The 23,955-nt window shown below is 40.2% G+C and overlaps 1 protein-coding gene and 1 long non-coding RNA gene across 3 annotated transcripts in view; both read left to right on the forward strand.

Annotated features, from left to right (window-relative positions):
• IQGAP1 (IQ motif containing GTPase activating protein 1) overlaps window positions 1-23,955 on the forward strand; it is a 116,568-nt gene that overhangs the window by 18,374 nt on the left and 74,239 nt on the right. For both annotated transcript variants that reach the window (XR_013395971.1, XM_015143023.3), the window contains exons 3-4: window positions 18,435-18,591; window positions 21,939-22,016. Coding sequence is in view for 1 of the 2 variants with exons in the window: in XM_015143023.3 (XP_014998509.2) it covers window positions 18,435-18,591; window positions 21,939-22,016 (235 nt within the window). In the remaining variant the exon portion in view is untranslated. The remainder of the gene's footprint in view (window positions 1-18,434; window positions 18,592-21,938; window positions 22,017-23,955) is intronic.
• LOC144330107 (uncharacterized) lies at window positions 4,885-8,173 on the forward strand. Its single transcript, XR_013395982.1, has 2 exons — window positions 4,885-4,951; window positions 5,145-8,173. It is a non-coding gene; the product is annotated as an uncharacterized LOC144330107 (long non-coding RNA).

Consider the following 23,955-nt stretch of genomic DNA (forward strand, 5'->3'; position numbering starts at 1 on the left):
TGGCTGACTTTCTAGATCGGTATTTTTTGAGGTATATTGTGCTGTGATGTTAAAGAAAGGGTTTAGTGGTGAAATAAGTTTCAGAAATACTGAGTTAAAACCAAGCCAAATATTATTTAAGTGGCAAATTACTTGGGATCTTTATCATAGACTTGTAAATTCTGTCTCCAAGGCCAAGGATAGTGTATGCAGTATTCTTCAAACCTACTTTATCAGTAGTGTTCCAGGTTTTTTTTTTTTTTTTTTTTTTTGGTTTGCGAACACTTTTTCTATCAGAGTTATGGATTTAAGGGACTATTTTTTCTTTCTTTTACTTTATTTTTTATTTGTGAACTCTAAGACTTTCTTAAACAGAGACTATTTCAAATAAGAATTTGGGAGATGTTCATTGTCAATTCTCAGCTATTTTGTGTTTTATGATAGTTTGTTTACATTCTCCATTGAGTTATCCAGTTCTTGGCTTATAGAGCTTAAATTAAAGCCATAATTGTACTAATTGGATAGGTATAATTGCTTAGTGATCTTTAAAGCATTGCAAAGATGGGAGTGTGATTTTTAAAAATGGGGGTTGCAAATGTAGTAATTATTAAAAAGGAAAAGATAAATATCACAAATTCTGGTCTAGTAAACTAGTTTCTGGCAAAACATTGGACCAGAAAAATTCCAGAGCCACGTTGTCAGATGGATAACTTATGAACACTTAGCGAGAAAAGTGATGCTTGGGAGCCAACATGAGCTCCCTAAGAAAAGCCCTGTCACATTAACATCATTTCCTTTTGGACAGGGTCACCAGATTGGTGAATCAGAGAAAAACACACACCTGGCAATTTTTTGTATTTTTAGTAGAGACAGGATTTCACCGTGTTAGCCAGGATAGTCTCGATCTTCTGACCTGGTGATCCGCCCGCCTCGGCCTCCCAAAGTGTTGGGATTACAGACATGAGCCACCGCGCCCGGCCGGGGTTTGTTTTTGGGTGGTGAAAGTGTTCTGGAATTAGATAGTGATGATGGTTGCACAACATTGTGAATATTCTAAAAGCAACTGAATTATATATTTAAAATGAGTTTATGTTACGAATCGTATCTCAGCAAAAAGAGCTGCAGATTTTTAGTTCAGAGAAAGCACTTTTAGGGCATGTTATTTGTAAACATTTTGATTGGGACTTACTAGGGCGTCAGTGACGTGTCAGTGAAATTTGGGTTTTACTTGTTTCTGGAGAGATGGTTAATATATTGTAAGACACATTTTGCTTTCAATATACCGTGAATCTAATAATGAAATTCATTAGTAGTAAGTGTGATATCCTACATTGGAGTTCAAAAAGTGTACAGGATAAGGGAGAGAAGTAGTGTTAGTGGGAATAGCATAAGTGGGAAACGAAAACAAAATGAAAGAAACCTGAGAAGTTCATTAACTCATTAGTAGATATATGGTATATGCAGCCAAGGAAAAGACGGTTCCACTGTCCTCTGGACTAATCAGAGGCTTCCTGAAATTGGCATTTAGTTCTGGAGGCCATACTTTAAGATGGATCTTGTAGTGTAGAGCAAGGATGTTAGATTTGTGGTAGGTTATTTCACACCCACAGCAAGCACTGCTGATAGATCAGAATGCTTTTCAACATAGAAGCTGAAGAACCCCTCCCAATCAGTGGGTGTTGGTCGTCCATTAGTTGAGACTTGGTTATTGCTCTGGGATGAGAGGATGTTTGATGAGCATGACCAGGATGATAAAGGGTCTACTAATTATGATGTATGAAGAATAATTGAGAATACTGAGGCTATATAACATGGAAACAAGATTTAGAAGGAATATAAAATCAGAATCTCAGAAGCTCAACCTTTCATCCAGTTTAGGAATTCAGTCAACTGTCATATTAACATTTTACTACTTCACTAAAAAATTCCTGGGAGATGGGAGAGAGGTTCATTTTGTCATATGTGGTGCCAGGGGAACAGAACTGGACAATGGAAATCTGCTTAATAGGAGGATAATTTCTTATATAACAATAAAGAAATTTCCAAACAGTGTCTGAGCTGCTTTGGGAAAACCCATTTGCAGATTTTCAGTCTTAGACTGTGTAACAGTTTAATGGAAGATTGTTATGTTCTAACCTAAGTATTTTCTCAAGTTATTTAAAAACAGTTTTTATTTTCATTTCCTGTGTTATTAAAAACCATTTTTATTTTGAATGACTTGATTCTATTCCATTGCTCATTTTTTTCTAACATGGCTAAGAAGTTGGGAAAATTCCTCCAATAAAATAATTACTTTAAAGCAAGTAAGACACATTTTTAGCTCCTCCATTGTTCAGGACACTCTGGGAGCACTGAAGAAGATGCGAAAGTATAAAACAGCCCTGCCTTTAGGAGGTTACGGATCAATTGAACAGACAGGGCATAAACATTTGAAAAGTTACCCAACATCAGAGAATGAGAGGTCTCAGTATCACAAGGCAATATGTAATTGCTGAGGAAATGATGCACATAGTTAATGTGTGAGAGTTTAGATGAGGGAAAGATTATTTTATGGCTGGGTTTTGCAAGATAAGCTGGCATTGTATGGTCAGGCTTTTCCCTTTCAAGGGAAAACATAACACTATGTATATTTGTCTTGTTCTCTGTGCTCCTTTAGAGCTGAAGCTCTTTCCACTTCCTGGCACCCAATGGCACCTGTCACTGCAGTGCTTTTCACAAAGTAGGTGCTTGGGGATATTAAGTTGAATGAGTACAGAGTTGTGTGGGATGTGGGGGTTGTGGTAGGAAAAAGAATTTCAGTGTTATGGTGATAAGAGCTTGGGTAATTTTCTGTTTTTGTTTTGTTTTTCTTTTATTATTTGGTTATAATTGAGACCAGGAGTAATATGGTCCCTAAGCAAGAGAGAAAGAACAGTGTGTGTCTTTCAGTAGAGTCTTTCTAATTTATTCAAAGATAAATTAGAAAAGGATTCCACCCTTATGTACATAAATAACTATTAGGCGATAAAGAGATATAAAGTTCCATAAGAAAATTTAGAAGAAGTTTGGAACGAGAAGAGATTATTTCTGATGGTAGGTCATGAAAGGTTTGTGGAGGAGAGGTGACTTTTGAAGGTAACATTTGAATTGGCAGAGATGGGTGGGGCTGATCACCTAAAAGTTATACTAAACCTTTTATTCTTTGTTGGCATCCCTGTCTCTACCTTCCTGCATCATGGCTTGATGACATCTGTTTTCTCTCAAAACTTCTTCACGTTTTGGCCCTAACAAATTTACCCCATCTCATTTAACATGGTCTCTTAAAAAATTAATTATTTTTTAGAGAAAGGATCTTGCTCTCTTGCCCAGTTTGGAATGCAGTGGTGCAATCATAGCTCATGGCAGCCTGGAACTCTTGGGCTCCAGCCATCCCCAGACCTCAACCTTGTGAGTAGCTGGGACTGCAGGTGCATGCCACCACGTTGGCTTAACATGCCATCTTGACCTCCTTCCCTGTAGCAGTGGGAAAAACATATTTTTTCTCCTAACACTTAACCTTCTATCTGTGATCTAGATCTAGATCCTGTCCTACCTTCTTGTCTTCTAGGGTTCTTACTCCAATATGATTTTCCCAACTATAACTTGCACTTTTTTCCTGCTGGTTCTTTCTCTTTAGCACATGAACATCCTCACCCGTTCAAGATACACTTCCTTAATCCTAGACACTCTGATTGTTGTCCCCTCTTTGTTCTTTCAAGGAAAATTTCCTATAATCACCTTTTTTTTTTTTTTTTGAGATAAGGTCTGGCTCTGTCACTCAGGCTGGAGTGCAGTGAGTGGCACGATCTTGCCTCATTGTATTTTTAGTAGAGATGGAGTCTTACCATGTTGGCCAGGCTGATCTCAAACTCCTGACCTCAAATGATTCACCCGCCTTGGCCTCCCAAAGTGCTGGGATTACAGACGTGAGCCACTGTGCCAGGCCTTAATTTTTACATTTTTTGTAGAAACGGGTTTCACCAGGTTGCCCAGCCTGACCTGGACCTCATGAGCTCAAGTTATCCCTTCACCTTGGTTTACCAAAGTTCTGGGATTACAAGTGTAAGCTACTGTGCCCTGCCCCTATATTCACTTCCTTATCTTAACTCATTTGGATGTAATTCCTGTGCCTTCCTTTTCCCCATTGAAATTTCTCTTGCTCATATAACCAATGACCTAATTGCTGTGTCCCATGGCAATTTTTCTAGTACTCAATCTCTGCAGCATATGTCACTCTTGCCTGTCCACTTCATGGAGTTTTCTTCCTTTTAATTGGGTATCTTTTTTATACTTTCTGAATTTCGAACTGTGTATTGAAGTATTGACCTGTGTAAAAAATATATTGCTTATCTAAGAAAATCAGTTAGCGTTCCTCTGGGAAACTCACTTGGCCATCCTTCCTTACCCCAGGTCTAAGTTAGATGTTCCTCTCTCATGTATCTTTATTGTAATTTTTCTCTTCCCTAATACATTGTTAGCCTTAGAAGGCAAGTACTCCCTCCCCTCCCCTCCCCTCCCCTCCCCTCCCCTCCCCCTCCCCTCCCCTCCCCTCCCCTTCCCCTCCCCTCCCCTCCCCTTCCCCTCCCCTCCCCTCCCCTTCCCCTCCCCTCCCCTCCCCTCCCCTCCCCTTCCCCTCCTCTCCCCTCCCCTTCCCCTCCCCTCCCCGTCCCTTCCCCTCCCTTCCCGTCCCTTCCCCTCCCCTCCCCTCCCCATCCTTTCCCTTCCCCTCCCCTCCCCGTCCCTTCCCCTCCCCTCCCCTTCCCTTCCCCTCCCTTCCCCTCCCCTTCCCTTCCCTCCCTTCCCTCCCTTCCCCTCCCCTTCCCTTCCCTCCCTTCCCCTTCTTCTCACAGGTTTCACTCTGTTACCCAGGCTGGAATGCAGTGGTGTGATCTCGGCTGGCTGCAGCCTGAACGCCCCCAGGCTCAGATGATCCTCCTTGCCTCAGCCTCCCAAAGTGCTGGGATTATAGGCGTGAGCCACCTCACCTGGCAGTACTATGTTCTTTTTTTTTTTTTTTTTTTTTTTTTTGAGACGGAGTCTCGCTCTGTAGCCCAGGCTGGAGTGCAGTGGCCGGATCTCAGCTCACTGCAAGCTCCGCCTCCGCCTCCCGGGTTTACGCCATTCTCCGGCCTCAGCCTCCCGAGTAGCTGGGACTACAGGCACCCGCCACCTCGCCCGGCTAGTTTTTTTTTTGTATTTCTTAGTAGAGACGGGGTTTCACCGTGTTAGCCAGGATGGTCTCGATCTCCTGACCTCGTGATCCGCCCGTCTCGGCCTCCCAAAGTGCTGGGATTACAGGCTTGAGCCACCGCGCCCGGCCAGTACTATGTTCTTAATGTGTATCATAGTTAACCCCCATTATTATTTTCTTACTAAATAATAGATGTGAAAATTAAATTTTTGACATAATATGGCTCTAGCGGAGGATTGCTTTTACAAAGAAATAGGTATCTGTCTTCTACTTTGTAGAGGACTCTTACCTGTTTTTTTCTTAAGAGCTGCTCACAGGTTAGTAATGATTAGGCTGTAGCTTCTGAGACTTAGCTATCTTCTAGATTTAACTCAGTTTTGGAGTTTCATTTCATTTCAAGATTAAAAAGTTTTTCATGCTCTCTGATAAGTGGTAAACTAGGGATGGATGGATAGATAGACAGCTGACCATGGTAATGTTTCACCAGACTCTAGATCTGAAGACTTGATCAAGGAGTAGGTAGTTAATCTATTAGCCCAGACTTAAACAAACAAACAAAAAACTTTATTGGAGTTTAATACACATCCCACAAAATCCACCTGTTTTTAATGTACAATTCCATAATATTTAGTAAATTTACTGAGTTGTGCAACCCCTCACTATGATCTAGTTTCCATTGCTCCAATAAGACCAGGGACCCTATTGAAATAAAACAATTCGACATGTTATTTTGACAAGTCGACTTGACCTCCTCTGTCTGATTATGCTAAGAATGAAGTGATTTGCTCAGGGGTCTGTATTAGATATAAATATACACAGAAGTTAAATATGTAACTTGAAGCAAAAACATTTCCCTGTTTTTCACTTATTCCTATAGCTTTTCAGATTGGCCTAATTTATACTCAAGTTTCCTTTGAAACGAATACTACCAAGATTTCTCATTTTCCTTTATGGTTTGGAAAACAAGCCTTTTTTGTTTCTTGGCTGGATTACTGCAACACTTTCTCTAGTGTCTCCTCACTTCTCTCTAGCCCCTTCTCCTAATCTACAACTGCTCAGAATGGTCTTTTGAATTAAATCTTATTAATTCCTGTGTAAATCCTTCCAAGGGTCTGCACATTCTCTGCCCTTGGCCTGATGTATTCTCCCTTATCAGCACACACCGCAAGTCTTTCAAGACCTATAAAATCAATACCATTTTCTCTGGGAAGTCATCCTGATTCCCTTCTCTCTGCGTATGGTGAAGAATGCTTTATGGAATACTCTGCATTCCTTTGTCTCAATACTTAGATTTACCATTACCATATGGAAATTTCTAGGCTGTTTCCAGTGCCTAGGTGGTGCTCAGAAGTGTTAGTGGTTTAGTAGAATCCTAATTGTAGAGAAAGCCAAATTTGGGAGGTTTTTAACATAGAGTAACCCTGGCATTTGGTGATGTTTGCTGTGCAAGATGGGTGTGGTACCAGAGGAGCTGTTCCTGGAGGAACTGAATCTCAATGGCTTGAAGTAGTCAGTTCCTGCATTGGTATGTTCCCCTTCTGTATTGCACAGAGCTGGGAAACCACTGAAGTCATGTGCTCTGCAGAACTTGTTCAACTGGTTTCCTCTCCACAGACCCCTAATTCAGATTTCCACCCATATTCTTTTCTACATATGCTTTTAGTCTGGGCTTGTTTTAAGGATTACCACAGTAGAGTTCTCAGTATAGTTATTTCTTTGTCTTGCTGAGTGTAGAGTGGGTAGGGCCAAGTATATACTCCGTTTGAAAAATGTTATCAGTAAGACAAGTTAGGTATTACATAAATCATGAAGTGTCAGACTCCATTAGTAGGTTTATTTCTGTGGATCTAACCGTTTCACCCCCCACACTCATGTATACATACACATATACATAGCTATCATTATTTAGAGCCTACTACTAGTTGCTGGGTGAGGTATCAGAGCCCTGGCATTGGAAAGCAGTCAACTTGCAGGTTGATAGGAAGAATTTACTGATAACAGTATAGGTTTGAAAAAGGAAAGTTTTATTAGAAAGAAGGAACTCTGCAGAAGAATGCCTCAGCAAGAGAGAACTGAGCTCAGGGTGGATTTTTCCTTAGGGTATTTATGGAACTTAAAGCAGGAGCTTAAGGGTAATTTGGACCATATTAGCCACATTAGGTCATGATAAATGATTACATTTTTAGACGTAATGTCAGCAAGGGTTGCACAGTGAGTTTCGGCATGGCATTCCAGAGATGTATAGAAATTCTAGTTACTTACACATTTTAAGTTGAAAGAGGGCTAGAACCAGGTGTTGATTTTAGATAATAGGGAAGTCTGATTACTTCTAAATTCCTCAGATAAGAAGTTTTGCCTCTGGATGGTCTCCTTAGTGGACTCCAGGTGATCTTTGCTCTCCTCACTAGTATTTGGTATGTATCATTTCATTTAATCCTCACAACAACCTTATGAAGTTTGGTGTGTTGCTAATCCTGCTTTATATATGGAAAACGGAAGCTCAGAGAAGTTGGCTGGATAACATGTCATTCTTGGTTGTTCTTATTTCCTTCCCTCTTTTCTCAGGGAAGAAGTGGGGTATATTCCTTTCTGTAGCTGGCTGCCGCCTCTGCTCTTCAGAACCTTACTTTCTTTTGTTCTTATTCCTATATCTTTAGCCCCTCCTTCACTTGTTCTTTTAAATATATGCTTTTTCCACAATCATTTAAAAAAAAAAAGACACTTTCCCAGGACATGTCACCATCTCAGACTAACTCCTTCTCCATTCCCCCTAGTTTTTCCTCTTCCCTTCTTATACTTCTAGAAAAAGAAGTTGGCTGGGTGCAGTGACTCATGCCTGTAATCCCAGTACTTTGGGAGGTGGAGAAGGGGGCGGGGAGGGAGTTGGGGATTGGAAGGCAAGAATCTCTTGAGTTCAGGAGTTCCATACCAGCCTGGACAACATAGTGAAACCTTGTCTCCGCTATTAAAAACAAAAATTAAAAATTAGAAAAAGAAGCCTACATCTGCTATCTCTCCTTCCTACCTTTAGTTACTTTTCTAGTTCTTTTAATTGGTCTCCTGTGTCACCACTCCACTGAGACTTCCCTTATGGGAGCCAAAGATGACCTTCTTGCTTGTGTGCCACATCCTTTTCTCTTCATCACCTGCCTCTTTGCAGCATTGAAAGCTGGTAACCTCTAATAGTTTGCTGATTTTTTCCTTCCTTGATTGCCATTGTGTGATTCTCTCCTGGTTCTGAACTTGATCACAGACACTGTCTTTGTCTCTTTCACCTCTTAAATGTTGGTGTTCCCTGAGACACAGTGCTTCAGCTTTTAAATTTTTCTCCACAACCTCTTTTTCTGTGAGATTATCTACTCTTGTGGTGCCATTTTCCAGATTTAGGTCTTTAACAACAGGTCTCCCTCCAGAGACCTGTGTTTTCAACTGCCTGCAGGATGCCACTCTCTGGATGTCCCATTGACATTTCAAGCTGAACATGTTTCAACCATGAATTGCTCATCCTCTCCGACTTTTGTGGGTGTCCCCAGTCTTGTTTAATGGCATCATCTTTTATGCAGTCATCCATGCCACAGGTCACCAAATCATCTTTTAAAAATAAGAAAAAACTTTCTCTTTTTTCCTTTTATAGAAATGTTTGTCAGTTTGCTATAGATGGTATATGGTGCCAGATTTTCTCCTAGAATTGTGTGTCAGAATGTGGGGTTTCCCCACACACTGGACAACAATAAGTTATTTTTAAAAACCTTTGCCAGTCTGATAACTGAAGATGGTGATATTGTTACTTTAATTTGCATTTCTTGGGTTAGTAGTAAGATTGAGAGATTTTCATATAAATTACTGGCCATATGTATATTTTATGAATTTTTTTGTTTGTGTTTCTAGCATATTTTTCTAGGGAAATGTTTGTCATTTTATTTCAAGTGTTTAAAATGTATATACATATAAAGATTATATAATATTGTTAGCTCTTTGTTATATGTGGTGATTTTTTTGCTCCAGTAACCTTTCCTGTTAAAGTTTTATTTAGTTCTTTAAAAATGGCCTTACAGAAGTTTAAATACTAGCCAATTTATCTTTTCCTTTCTGATTTCTGCTTCTGTAGTCTTGTTTGTAAACTTTCTCATTTCAAGAGTATATAACTATGTTTTCTTTTTAAAAAAAATTCTCTAATCCATTTGGTGTTTAATGTTAGTTATGAACCGTGAGGTCTGGCTCTAACTTTGCTTGCCCACCCTCCATGCCCTCTGCCTTTTCAGTCATCTATGAAATTTCACATCTTTCTTACTGCCCTTCTAATCCCCATCGCTCATCTAACAGATTGTCAAATGGAGTCAATTCTACCTTTGTAATTGTTAATCATTCTGTTTCCACCATTGTCCCAGTTAAAGACTGTATTACCACTCACCTGGATTACTGAAATGGTTGCCTAATATTTCTCTCTGGATTCTGTCATCTATGCTGTTGTCCAAGTTCTCCTTCTAAGTCTACTTGAAAACCTCCCATGGCTCCCATTCCAGCAGCTTAAATTACTAATCCAGATACTTTTCCACCTACTTCTCTACCACAGTGACTTACCATTTCCTGAGTGTGCTATTTGTTTTCAGCCTTTTTTTTTGTCCTTTGTTTATGCCATTCCTTTATGTTACGTGTCTCATTTTCCCATTTTTCACAACTCTAAATACAATTTATTTGAGCAAAGCCTAGTTCAAATGTCATCTCCTATTGTAGCTAGCTGTTTAAGCATAACTCTTACCAAAGAGTAATTCCCTTGAAGGTAGGGACTAGTATTCAGCACAATGTTCTACCACTGATAAGTGCTGCACAGAGTAGTCAGTTCGAAATGTTTCCTGAATGAATACATGAGTGTCAGAGTAGACACCTTTTTTTGTTTTTGTTTTTTGAGGAATTGACTTAAAATACTTATAAAACAAAACTTTAAAAAATAGAATAAATATGAAAGGATATAAGAATTACTATGTAGGCTGAGCACAGTGGCTCATGCTTATAACCCTTGCACTTTGGGAGGCTGAGGTGGAAGGATCCCTTGAGCCCAGGAGTTCGAGACCAGCCTGAACAACATAGGAAGTTGCTGTCTCTACAAATAATTTTAAAAATTAGCCTAGTGTGATGGTACACACCTGTGGTCCCAGCTACTTGGGAGGCTGAGGTGGGAGGATCACTGAGCCCAGGAAGTTGAGGCCACAGTGAGCCGTGATTGGGCCACTGGACTCCAGACTGAGTGGCAGAGCAAGACGCTGTCTCAAAAAATATATAAAAAAACTATGTTATTAAAGATAGCCTTTTGTATAAGCATTCATTTTTGTACTAATTGTATCAGCTTCACCAGTGTGTAATACTAGGCCTCTCCCTTAGCGCTTGATAGAAGGGTTGTTAATGAGGTTATATATTGTGGTGTGAGATACTTCAGGAAGCCCAATTTCAGAACTTGAGCATTTGTAAGGGAATGTTCAGTAGGTGGTAGCTGTTATTATTGTTGAAGGAGGAAGTACCCTGTAGCAATTAAGAGTATCAGCTTCAATGCTAGGTTGGTGGCTCACACCTGTAATCCCAGCACTTTGGGAGGGTAAGGCAGGCGGATGACTTGAGCCCAGGAGTTTGGACCACCCTGGGTAACATGGTGAAACCCTATCTCTACAAAAAATTGCAAAAATTAGCCGGGTGTTATGGCATGTGCTTGTGACGCCAGCTTCTTGAGAGGCTAGGTAGGAGGATCCAGAGGATTGCTTGAAATCTGAAGTCAAGGCTGCAGTGAGCCATGATCACACCACTGCACAGACCCTGTCTCAAAAAAGAACAAAAAAAACAGAGTATGGGCTTCAGAATCACACCAACTTGGGTTCAAGTGAGAACTTACTTGCCAGACAATCTTGAAATATACTTTTTGGAACCCACAGTTTATCTGTAAAATAATTACAGTAATACTTCAGAGGTTGTTAAAAAGATTGAGATAATCTTGTAAAGTATTTGGCTTCATGTCTGCCACATGGTGTGAAGATTATTTTTTAAGTGTCATTTATATTGAAAATGAGTCATTTTATGTTACTTCTTTCCTGTTTAGTAATTGTGTTTCAGATCTGACATCACCTTTTAAAAAATTTTGCATTTGAGTGAGATTTGCTAATGCAGTTCTGGGGTTAAACTTGAAGAGAAAATATTGAATATTTATATTTAATATCCCATGTGAGAGGAGAGATTAAGAACCCTGCTGTCTGCTTGTTACACCTCTCATGAAAAATATAAAAAATATAAGACTGTTGTTGCTGAACTCTACTTGTGGTTTTGGTCGAGTTCTGATCACATGTACACCTGCTGATGTCACACCACTTGGTATGATATTCTCCAAACTTTGTCTAAAAAGCTGCTTATTTGTTAAAACATTTGTACTTGTTTGCTATTGAAGAAAATTTAAACAACCCCACATTGTTGCCAAAGTGATTTTCTGAAACAGATCTGATCAGGCCACCCTTAAGTGTCCCCCAAGACTAGGATGCAGTAAAGGTTTCTAAGCGTGACAAATAAGGCCTTGTATGATCCAGCCTGCTGACTTTGTCATCGTCTCCTCCAGTTGTCCCCTTGCCTTTACCTTCCAGTAGTGCTGGTGCTGAGCTACTCTGTGACACATGTTGTTTTCTTGTGCCTCCCTGCCTTTGTACATGGTGTTTCTACTATTTGGAGGCCTTCTCTGCCTTGGCTATTTGGTAAACTCCTGTTCATTCTTTAAAGCCCATTAGTATTTGTGGATGATGTGATGTGAAGCTGGAAGAGAATATTTTGGGTGGTGGAATTAGGAACCAAGAGATTCTGACACTAGGGACAGTTGGCTTACTCTTATCATGAAGATATGTCATGGATATGAGTGCAAATAATGATTTAAATATGGAATTGTAGAGATAAAGTTTAGCAGCTCTATATTTGGGGAAAAAACGAGTCTCTGTTGATTGAACAAGCATAATAAAATAATTTAATCTGAGGCTTTGTGGTTATGGAGTGTCAGAATGAAGAAGATGATAGTCCTGTTCCATTTCAGGCTGGTCATACCATACCTGGAACACAGAATTCAGTTGGTGAACGTTCAGAGATGCGCAAAAGACGTGACGGGGCAGAGATGATGTCTAATACTGCTAATATAATACCTGGTAACGTTTTGAGTACTTACTCTGTGCCAGGCACTGTTCTTAGTATCTTATATGTACTATCATCTCTTTAATCCTCATAAACATTCTGTGGGTAGGTGCTATTATTATTCTGTTTTTATGACTAGTGCTTGAAGGAGCTGGAATCATTTTACTTATGGAATTGTCAGCATGTGACTCATCATGAGGGGATAGGAGGAAAGGCACAAATATTTTTTTCAATACCCAGCCAAGCACTGTGCTAGCTCTATATTTCACTTGCAATCTTATTTAATCCTCAGTGACAAACTTTGGAAGATACTATTAGCCTTTTTTAACAAATGAAAGAACTGGTTAAGTGGCTTGCTGTCTTTCTTGGTAAGTGCCAGAGACAGGACATAGAACCAGATCTTTCCAAGTCCATGGCCAGTGCTACTCACATTATGCTTTTATTTTAACATTCTCTTGCTCCAGGAGGCAGCTTAGGGTGCCAGTAGAGAATTGATGCTGGCTTAACAAAAACTTTCTGACTACTGGAATCCAGAAATGAACCAGGTTACCTTGAATGTTCAATTCTCGGTCAGTATTCAGGTTCAGCCTGCTTCCTGATTTGGCTGAGATGTTTTGGGAACATTAAGGTATCAAATTGGGGATGGAGTAGAACATGTGAGGGGAGTGGAGGAATTGAGATGGCCTAAAAGATCTTTAATGAGCCTTCCAGCCTTGAGATTCTATGGTTATTGCTAGGACAGGGTTAAACATGAGAATTGGTAAAAAGTTGTGTTGGCCAGTAATTTTCTTTTGTGCATAGATTGATAGATTTTGAGACAAGAGTTTCAGTCTGTCGCCCAGACTGGGAATGCAGTGGTATGATCACTGCTTACTGCATCCTCAAACTCAAAGGCTCAGGCAACCCTCTCACCTCAGCCATAGTTTTATTTTTAAATGTATTTATAGGCCAGGCGTGTCTCACGCCTATAATCCCAGCACTTGGGCGGATCACTTGAGGTCAGGAGCTCAAGGCCAGCCTGGCTAACATGGTGAAACCCCGTCTCTACTAAGAATACAAAAACTAGTTGGGCGTGCTTATGGGCACCTGTAATCCCGGCTACCCTGGAGACAGGAGAATTGCTTGAACCCGGGAGGCGGAGGTTGCAGTGAGCTGAGATCATGCCATTGCACGCTAGCTTGGGCAACAAAGTGAGACTCCATCTCAAAAAATAAAAAAAATTTTTAAAAAGTCTTCATAAAGCTAAATTATAAAAGAGCTAGAGGCTGGGCGTGGTGGCTCATGCCTGTAATCCCAGCACTTTGGGAGGCCGAGGCGGGTGGATCACCTGAGGTCAGGAGTTCAGGACCAGCCTGGGCAACATGGTGAAACCCTGTCTCTACTAAAAATATAAAAATTAGCCAAATGTGGTGGCACAGGCCTGTAATCCCAGCCTTGGGAGGCTGAGGCAGGAGAATTGCTTGAACCTGGGAGATGGAGGTTGCAGTGAGCTGAGATCATTCCCCTGCACTTCAGCCTGGGTGACAGAGCCAGACTCCATTGAAAAACAAAAAACAAACAAAAAAAAAACCTGGAGATATGGTTTAGCAGCTCTGTATTTGGGATAAAAAGGAGTTTCTGTTGATTGAAAAAGTGTAATTAAATAATTTAAGCAGAGGCTTTGTGGTTAGGGAGTGTCATAATGAAGAAGGTGATAGTCCTGTTTCATTTCAGGCTGGTCAGACCATACTTGGAACACAGTATTCAGTAGGAGAATGAATTCTGCCAGGTTGGTTGGTTTGTTTTTTTAAGACAGAGACTTGCTCTGCTGTTGCCCAGGCTGGAGTGCAGTGATGCGATCTCAGCTCATGCCTCAGCTTTCCAAGTAGTATCTGGGTTTACAGGCATACTCCACCATACCTGGCTAATTTTTGTATTTTTTGTAGAGATGGGGTTTCACAATGTTGGCCAGGTTGTTCTCCAACTCCTGACCTCAAGTGATCCACCTGTGTTGGCCTCCCAAAGTGCTGGGATTACAGGTGAGAACCACTGCACCCTGCCAAACTTAACCAGTTCTAAATGTTTAAGTTTAATAAGAAAAGTTTTGTGTCTAAGTTGAGAATCAGTGGTGGATTTAGTTAAACTAAAATACCTTTAATTATTAAGTAGGCAGAATGTGGAGATAAACCAGTCTTTTTCCTTCATGTTAGTTCTGAGATTTTTCCCTATTTGGACAGCCTGTGAGCTCAGCCCCTTTTGGTTTTTCAGGTGGTGTAGTGAGAGCAACAGTGATATTGCGAGGAGGATTATAAATCTAGCAGTTAGTCTTGTTATTCCGTCTTTGCCGCTAGCTATTGGATGACCTTGGATCAGCCTCATTCTTATTTGTAAATGGGGGGAAGTGCAAATACATTATTAGCCTCTGAGCAGGCTTATGGGCAGTTAGATTCTTTTTCAATGTTTGTATTTTTAATTTTGGAGTTGTACTTCTAAGGACCTTTCCTGAGGAATTAATTCTAAATAAAGAAGAACACTGTGCACAAAGATATTCCTTGCACTTTATTTAATGGTTAAAAACATTTAGAAATGACATAAATGTCTAACATAGGTGACTGATTAAGGACTTGGTTAAATTTTTATGTAAACTTAAAGTCTTCAGAAACTAAATAATATGGAAAATATTCATAAAATTTTCAGAAATGTTTGTCTCATATATATCTATATATATAATTTTTGAGACAGAGTTTTGTTCTGTTGCCCAGGTTGGAGTATGGTGGCACGATCATAACTCACTGCAGCCTTGACTTCCTGGGCTCAAACAGTCCTCCTGCCTCAGCCTCTCAGGTAGCTGGGACTACAGTACAGGCATGTGCCACCACGCCTGGCTGATTTTTAAATTTTTTGTAGAGACAGGGTCTGGCTGTGTTGCCAGGCTGGTCCTGAACTCTTGGGCTCAAGCAGTCCTCCTGCCTTGGCCTCCCAAAGTGCTGGGATTACAGGCGTGAGCTACTGTGCCTGGCCATTTTTAGATATATATTACCTTGAAAACAAAGGGATTTTCCCTAGAAGTGCATTTGCTTCCTGGCTCTCACATTTTCTGATTCTGTGATTTAGTGGAAGAAGGGGAAATCTCATGTGAGCTGTAGAGAAAGACTGAAAGAAGTATTTGTTGTGTCATCTTGGAATTTGAGTAGAATCTAAACTTCTGCTAACATTAAAAATTATAGTAACATGGCACTTTACTGTTTAAAGTCGTTTGGTCCTAATTTGTTCATTTGTGACAGGATTTCACTTTGTCACCCCAGCTAGAGTGCAGTGCCACCATCTCAACTCACTGCAGCTTCTACCTCCCAGGTTAAAGTGATCCTCCTGTCTTAGCCTCCCAAGTATCTGAGACTATAGGTGCACACCACCACGCTGGCTAATTTTTGTGTTTTTAGTAGAGATGGGGTTTCTCCATGTTGTCCAGGTTGGTCTTGAACTCCTGACCTCAAGTGATCGGCCTGCCTTGGCCTCCCAAATTGCTGGGATTACAGGTGTGAGCCACCGCGTCCTACCTAGTCCTGATTTATTTTATAAACAAACCAGGTGATACTCCATTGTGAAATAGCTCAGATTGGCGGGCAAGCCACACGTGTGGTGACTTGGAGGGCAGCTTCAGGTTTGAGCAGTTGTTTAGAAACACTGTATTTTGCCTCCCTATTTATTCTAGCTCATTCTTTCTACTTAATCGCTTTCACCAAATCACAGTTGGCCTTTCTTCTCTGACCTGACTGCTGTGTTACACGAAGAGTATTCTACCCAGCTATAGGAAACATCTAAGTCAGGACTGTTTTATAGCAGTTGGACTAGGGAAAGGAAATATAAAGAATGGTGGGAGATGTTACCATGGGCTCTCCTTTTATTTTTATTTTAGTCTAGAAATCTCAGAAAAGAGGAAAACCTAAATACCTCTGGTAACTGGCTCTGATTCAAGGCAAAAGTATCTACTGTGCTCTTTATCCATAGTTTCCCTGTGTGTTTACTTCATTTTAAAAAGAAAAATAACTTTTTTTTTTTTTTTTGGTACTGTTACGTGCTTGAGGGCCATTTTTGGCTTAGGCTGAGGTTGTTAAGTTTTCCCTGTTAATGAGAACCCAAGTTAGATTGTCCCCTGAGAGCTGGAGTTGCCAGTAGTTGTTTGCCAGAATGATTTTATCAGCATCTTTTTTAGCGGTAAAAAGATGAGATGAGTCCCTGAACTACACTATTTTCCATACCGACAACTGTCATTCTTTTCCACATTGCCCTTTGGGTCTTTAGTCTCAGTAGAGGTATAGTTTAGATTTTTGTAGCCATTTCAAATTGGTATCTAATTTAATTATTATGACAACTCTTGTGGAAAACTCATTTGTTTCGTTTTTCCCCTTTCTGACAATTTAAGTTCTACTATTTGAAAGAAAGAAAAGACAGCAGAGAAGCTTATCAAGTATAGGAAACAACCAGAAAATTATCTGGCCCATTCATATACCCATCAGGTTTCATAAGTTAGAGAGTACGCTGGCTGATTTAAAGGTAGAGTAGATTTAAAAGCAAGATTGAGCTGGGAACGGTGGCTTACACCTGTAATCCCAGCACTTTGGGAGGCCGAGGCGGGTGGATCACCTGAGGTCAGGAGTTCAAGACCAGCCTGACCAATATGGTGAAACCCCATCTCTACTAAAAATACCAAAAAATTAGCCGGGTATGGTGGCACAGGCCTGTAATCCCAGCTACTTGGGAGTCTGAGGCAGGAGAATTGCTTGAACCCGGGAGGCAAAGGTTGCAGTGAGCTGAGATTGTGCCATTGCACTCCAGCCTGGGCAACAGAGCGAGACTCCATCTAAAAAAAAAAAAATTGAGTGGAATAATTTTAAATTAGGAGTTTTAAATCTGGGGTTCCTAGAGTCAATGAAGTCTCTGAAATTATATGTAAAATTTAAGTATATGTATATTTTTCTGCGAGAAGGGTCTATAGCTTTCCTTAGATATTCACAGGATTCTGTGGCTCAGTGGTTGAAAACTGTTGCCATGGTCTGGGTCCAGTGGCTCACGCCTGTAATCCCAGCACTTTGGGAGGCTAAGATGGGCAGATCACTTGAGGTCAGGAGTTTGAGCGAATATGACAAAACCCCGTCTACTAAAAATACAAAAATTAGCTGGGCATAGTGGTGCACGCCTGGAGTCCCAGCTACTCAGGAGGCCGAGGCGGGAGAATTGCTTGAACCCGGGAGGTGGAGGTTGCAGTGAGCTGAGATCACACCACTGCACTCCAGCCTGGGCAATAGAGTGAGACTTTGTCTCAAAAGAAAAAAGAAGAAAAGAAAAGAAAACCATTGCCATAAATGATTTTTAGTTACCTATGTTTCTGTTGGTAGAAAATACATGTAACTAAACTTTGTTTTATCTTAGGCTTTCCTGAAATTTCCTAAGAGGTATTTGAAGGGGAAAATACAGTTTTCTTTTTTTCTTTGTTTTATTCTTTTTCTTTTTGGAAAATAGTTTTCTTTTCCTATCCTTTTCGCAACCTCCTCCCTGACTCCAAAAATCTAAGAATTCATTATTTACTGCTTCTATAGGAGTTTCTTTTAATATTTTAGCTGAAATAATTGATTCTGTTTTGATAACCCCCAAACATCGTTAAAACTTGGACCTAGAAATTCACTGTGGATTCTGAGTTCTGAAACTAGAAGAGAATGTCAGCAACAAATGTAAGCTTCTGAACAGTTGAAATGGTGGCTTCAGTTACAAATGGCTTTTCTTAAGATTTGTTAAAGAGCAACCTAAGGACTGAGGGAAAGGGTCTGAAGTTTCATGGAGCAGTCAGGATCTGGGGAGCCCAGCTAGCTGTGTTGCTGCAGCAAAGGAAAGCAGAGTAGAGAAGAAAGTGGCATTCATGCTCAGGAATTTTCCTAAGTTCCCCGCTTCTGAGATCTGACTGGGCCAAGCAGGGTAAGGATGTGTGTGGAACTGATTGTAAAAGAGTGCTATTATGTTCAATTTAAGCTTCTCCAGGGAGAATGGAAATTAAGCTTAAAATCTCTAAGGAAAAGTTCTGACCTTCCCTTTCTTTTTTTGCATCCTCTCTCCTTTTGTGCAGGTGGATGGAAGCATGCCTAGGGGAAGATCTGCCTCCCACCACAGAACTGGAGGAGGGGCTTAGGAATGGGGTCTACCTTGCCAAACTGGGAAACTTCTTCTCTCCCAAAGTAGTGTCCCTGAAAAAAATCTATGATCGAGAACAGACCAGATACAAGGTGAGTCCTTCCTTGTTTAGTGCTTAGATTTCTGTCAACTTGGGAAAGTTAGCATGTTTTATTTTGTGTAAGAGTTATTGAGAAGTATGTGTAAGGTATGTTTGTTTCAACAAAATATAGCCTTTAAAATGCCTGGCAGAATGGAGAAATTTGTTCAAAGACAATATGTACTAGGAAAATAGTATTACATCTCTTTTAGAATTTATCTGGAAAACCCGCCTTCCCCCACCCCGTCCCCCCACAAAAAATATATGTACTAGGAAAATAACTTTAGCTGTCTGTGTTTCTGGTAGAATTCTTATGATGTTATATATCTAGAAATTTTCCTAGTTGTAGATGAATTTTTTAATTCTTTAGAAGGTAGAAGAAGTAACTAGGAGGATTACTACTTTAAATCTAGTTTTGGGGCCGGGCGCGGTGGCTCACGCCTGTAATCCCAGCACTTTGGGAGGCCGAGGCAGGCGGATCACAATGTCAGGAGTTTGAGACCAGCCTGACCAACATGGCGAAACCCCGTCTCTACTAAAAATACAAAAAGTAGCCGGGCGTGGTGGTGCATGCCTGTAATCTCAGCTACTCAGGAGGCTGAGGCAGGAGAATCATTTGAACCCGGGAAGCGGAGGTTGCAGTGAGCCAAGATCATGCCACTGCACTCCAGCCTGGACAACAAAGCAAGACTCCGTCTAAAAAAAAAAAAACCTAGTTTTAGGCTGGGCACGCCGATTCTCACCTGTAATCTCAGTACTTAGAAGGCCAGGGTGGTAGGATCTCTGAAGACCAGGAGTTTGAGACTACCCTGGGCAATATAATGAGACCCTGTCTTACAAAAAAAAATAAAATAAAATTAGCTAGACATGGTGGCACATGCTGTAGTCCTGTCTACTTGGGAGACTGAGGCAAGAGGATTGCTTGAGCCTAGGAGGTTGAGGCTGTAGGGAGTTAATATTGCGCTACTGTACTCCCACCTGTCTCCTTAAAAAAAAAAAAGGAAATGAATTTTAAGCACTGAGATGTGTTGGCAAATTGAATGCAAAAGTAACTTCATGAAAAAACATCACCCTGTGATACTGGAGTTCAAAGTACAATGGGAAAGTGATTCAATTTCAGAAAATTGAGATAAGTGAGAGGGTTTGATTCCTGTGCTATATGATTCAAGGTGCTATAAAAAAGACGACTGCTTAATTAAGTTGGGATGTTGGGCCGGGCCCAGTGGTTCATGCCTGTAATCCTAGCACTTTGGGAGGCTGGGGCAGGCTGAACACTTGAGGTCAGGAGTTCAAGATAAACCCGGCCAACTTGGTGAAACCCTGTCTCTACTAAAAATATAAAAATTAGCCGGGCTTGGTGGCGCACATCTGCAATCCCAGCCACTCAGGAGGCTGAGGCAGGAGAATCACTTGAACTCAGGAGGCGGAGGTTACGGTGAGCTGAGATCATGCCACTGTACTCCAGCCTGGGCAACAGAGCAAGACTCTGTCTCCCCTACTGCCCCCCCCAAAAAAATGGGGATGTTGACAAGGACCAAATTTTATTGTCTAAAGCCTCTGTAGGGAGCTTACCTGTGGACTCTTATTTGAAAAAGGATGACTATGAAAGATAGTGGAGAATTGCATTACCAAGACCAAATGTAAGGGTGGGCAGCTGTAATAATTGGGCCCAAACTCAGAATGAGTAAGGCTGCAATGTCAAAGAGATTTTTTATGTTTTATGTTTAAATTCAAGGGAAAACAAGGGAAAGTATAGGTACTCAGCCAAAATTAACATCATACACAGAAACTTTTCTTGGTCAAAAAGACTTATATGTTCAGTGGGTTTTTTGTTGTTGGTTGATTGGTTTTTGTTTTGATACAGGGTCTTGCTGTGTCACCCAGGCTAGAGTGCAGTAATGCCATCATGGCTCACTGCAGCCTTGACCTCCCTTGGGCTCAAGCAATCCTCCCACCTCAGCCTCCCTAGTAGTTGGGACTATGGGAGCATGCTACTACACCAGGCTAATTTACACAAATTTTAGTGTAGAGATGGGGGTCTCACTATGTTACCCAGGCTGGTCTCCAACTCCTGGGCTTAAATTATCCTCCCACCTTGGCCTCTCAAAGTGCTAAGATTACAAGTATGAGCGAGCCACTGTGCCCAGCCCTATGCTCAGTTTTGAATACACAGTTATTCTGAAGACAACTCTGGAGCTATTCTATAGGCAGAATGGGAAGATAGTGTAAAAGGAGAGTGGAGACTTTGCAGATAGTGTAAAAGGAGAGTGGAGACTTTGCAGCAACAATTTAAGAAAAATGGCTGGGTGCAGTGGCTTGTGCCTGTAATCCCAGCACTTTGGGAGGCTGAGGTGGGAGCCCTCACTTGAGTCTAGCAGTTCGAGATCAGCCTGGGCAACAAAGTGAGACCTCTGCTCTACAAAAAATAGAAAAAAAATTAGATGGACATGGTGACATGCACCTGTAGTTCCAGCTACTCAGGAGGCAAAGGTGAGAAGATCACTTGAGCGGAGGTAAGGCTGCAGTGAGCCGATTGTGCCACCGCACTGCAGACTGGGCAACAGGGTGGAGCCCTGTTTCAAAAAAAAGCAGACATTGAAGGCTAGAGGGGATATCTATATATAGAGAGAGAATGAAAGCCCTGATTGATATTTTTTGAGATGGAGTCTCATTCTGTTGCTGAGGCTGGAGTGCAGTGGCGCCATCTTGGCTCTCACTGCAACCTCTGCCTCCCAGGCTCAAGCGATTCTCCTGCCTCAGCCTCCCAAGTAGCTGGGATTACAGGCATGCGCCACCACACCCAGCTAATTTTTGTATTTTTAGTAGAGATGGGGTTTCACCATGTTGGCCAGGCTGATCTCAAACTCCTGACCTGAGGTGATCCGTCCACCTTGGCCTCCCAAAGTGCTGGAATTACAGGAATGAGCCACTGTCCCAGCGTGGTATTTTTATACAGCATTTTGTGAATATCTTCTATGTGTTCAGATACCATACTAATGTAATTGGTTTATGTGCATTATCTCACTTAGTCTTTATACATACAGAGCAGCTGTTCTAGATGGTAAAACTCTGTCCCTAAAGGATGAAGTGGCTAAGCCAGTAATTGAATCCAAGATAATTTAACTCCAAAGACCACATGTTCTGTTGAGCACGCTATACACAGGAAGGCTCTCCAGGTGGTTCCTAAGTGAGAGGAACTGAGATGTGGATTTGGCTTTTTGGTATTGGAATGTGAGCATAATGACCTCAAAATTAAAGAGAATTTGTCAAATCTCATGAGGAAACTTTTGCGAAGAGAGTTTTTATTTAATATTTGCTTCAATACAGCCAACAGAACCTAATTTTTTTTTTTTCTTCTAGGCGACTGGCCTCCACTTTAGACACACTGATAATGTGATTCAGTGGTTGAATGCCATGGATGAGATTGGATTGCCTAAGGTAACTTACCTGAGATAATAGTTTAGGCTTTGTTCCAGCTGTTTTGGCATAACCCCCAAACAACCTGTTCTCATTCTACCTGTAAAATTATTCTCAGAATCTTTGGTGTTTTTTTAAATACTGAAAGATGTCTTTCTTTTTGACTTAGGAAATAGTTTTGTTCTTTTTCTTTTGTAATCCTCATACCTGTTTCACCTTACCCTAGAGAAATTCCCTGTGATGACATCTACTTTTACTACATCAAATTGTAGACATACATTTTACTATTTTTCCTTGGATAGAATTCACATGCTGTGAGATTCACCGTTTTAAAGAATACCAAATCAGTGGTTTTTATTTATTCACAAAGTTGTTAGCATTAAAATTTGACCTTTGGAAATATAAGGAAATGTTTTAGAAATCTGTAGGGAGTATGAAGGGTCGTTTTATATTTTAAATTGTAGGGGTGATGACGTTACTTCCTGTGTCTGTTTTTGGTCATGGCTGCAGTTTTGATTGGAGTGTACATCTTCTGGGTGTTTTGCTCAGGAGTTTATTTAGTGTTGCTTTCAGTGAAATTGTCATCCCACTCCTGCCTGAATCTGTAATTGCCACACTGTATTGTCACTCTTAGAGACATGAATGGATTGATTGATTTCGTTCTTTCTTTTGTTCTCTGTTTTTTTTCTTTCTATTTATATCCTTTGACCTAAGAATTCTGCTTCTTGGAAGTTATCCCAAATAAATAATCAGAAAGCACCAAAAACATGTATATATAAGGATTTTTTAGCATTGACTATGATAGAAAAAATTGATAGCAAAGTACATGTTTCTTCACAAGGGGTATTAATTGTGTTACAGCCAAATACTAGTGCCATTAAAAAGGATATCAACCCAAATAAAGGGCCTTTGATGTATTAAGTGGGGAAAAACAGTTGAAGGTTATAAGAGTTTGTGTTCTAGCTAAGATCAGATCACTATTTTTGTCTGAAAATAAAGTGAGTGTTCTTGGGAAAAATTTGTAAGGAGATAAAACAGTTTTCATTTCTGTGTGATGGGATTAAGGGTGGTTTTTATTTTCCTTATACTTTCCTGTAGAGTTCAAATTTTTGTAACCAAAGGAAAATTTATTTTTAAAAAGTGAGATGTAGAGTATCAGAAGGTGGCTAAAACCATTTTATATTTTGTATTTTGTGCAATATATAAATATTGTATACACATATGTATATTGTATAAATATATATTACATATACAATATATTGTTATAATATACAATTATATATTATATATAGTATATTTTAATAATGTATATTAATATATATTATTACAATATATAATTATATGTTGTATATATATAGTATATGGATATATATATAATATACTACAGATATGTATTGTTGCATACATACCTGTCGAATTGAGTTAAATCAGAGCCGAGTCTTTGCAGAAGACTAGCTTTTTTCCAGAGAAAGTGCTGAAGTTCTCTTCCTTGCCACTGGTATGTTTGAGAATTAGGCCCCACAAGTGTTAGGAAATGCAGTACGTCAAGTTCTTATATTTATGTGGCCTGTCTGTGCACCTGTAACTTCCTTTCCCTGTTTTTTTTTTAAAATATAGTATAAAATACTGTACTATATATAGTGTAAAATATTAAACTGTGCACCTGTTTTTTATATAGTATATTGCCAGTGGGCAATGACAATTTAACCTCATTTGAATAGTACTAAGAGCTTTGTTAATATTTTCTATTGCTAGTAGTATTGTTACTATGAGATGCTTTTTTAATGATGTAATTTTATTACCTTTTTTGGATTACTAACAGTAGTATATTGTCCTGGACTACAATTGGAACAAATATAGAATGTATTAAAGGCTTTCAGGGACAACTTGATAATCATGGCTGTAAACCTTGAATTGTCCACCCTACATTTAGGCCCAGAAGACTTCTGAGTAATAAGAA

This window comes from Macaca mulatta, chromosome 7, assembly GCF_049350105.2.
Source record: "Macaca mulatta isolate MMU2019108-1 chromosome 7, T2T-MMU8v2.0, whole genome shotgun sequence".
Taxonomy (NCBI): domain Eukaryota; kingdom Metazoa; phylum Chordata; class Mammalia; order Primates; family Cercopithecidae; genus Macaca; species Macaca mulatta.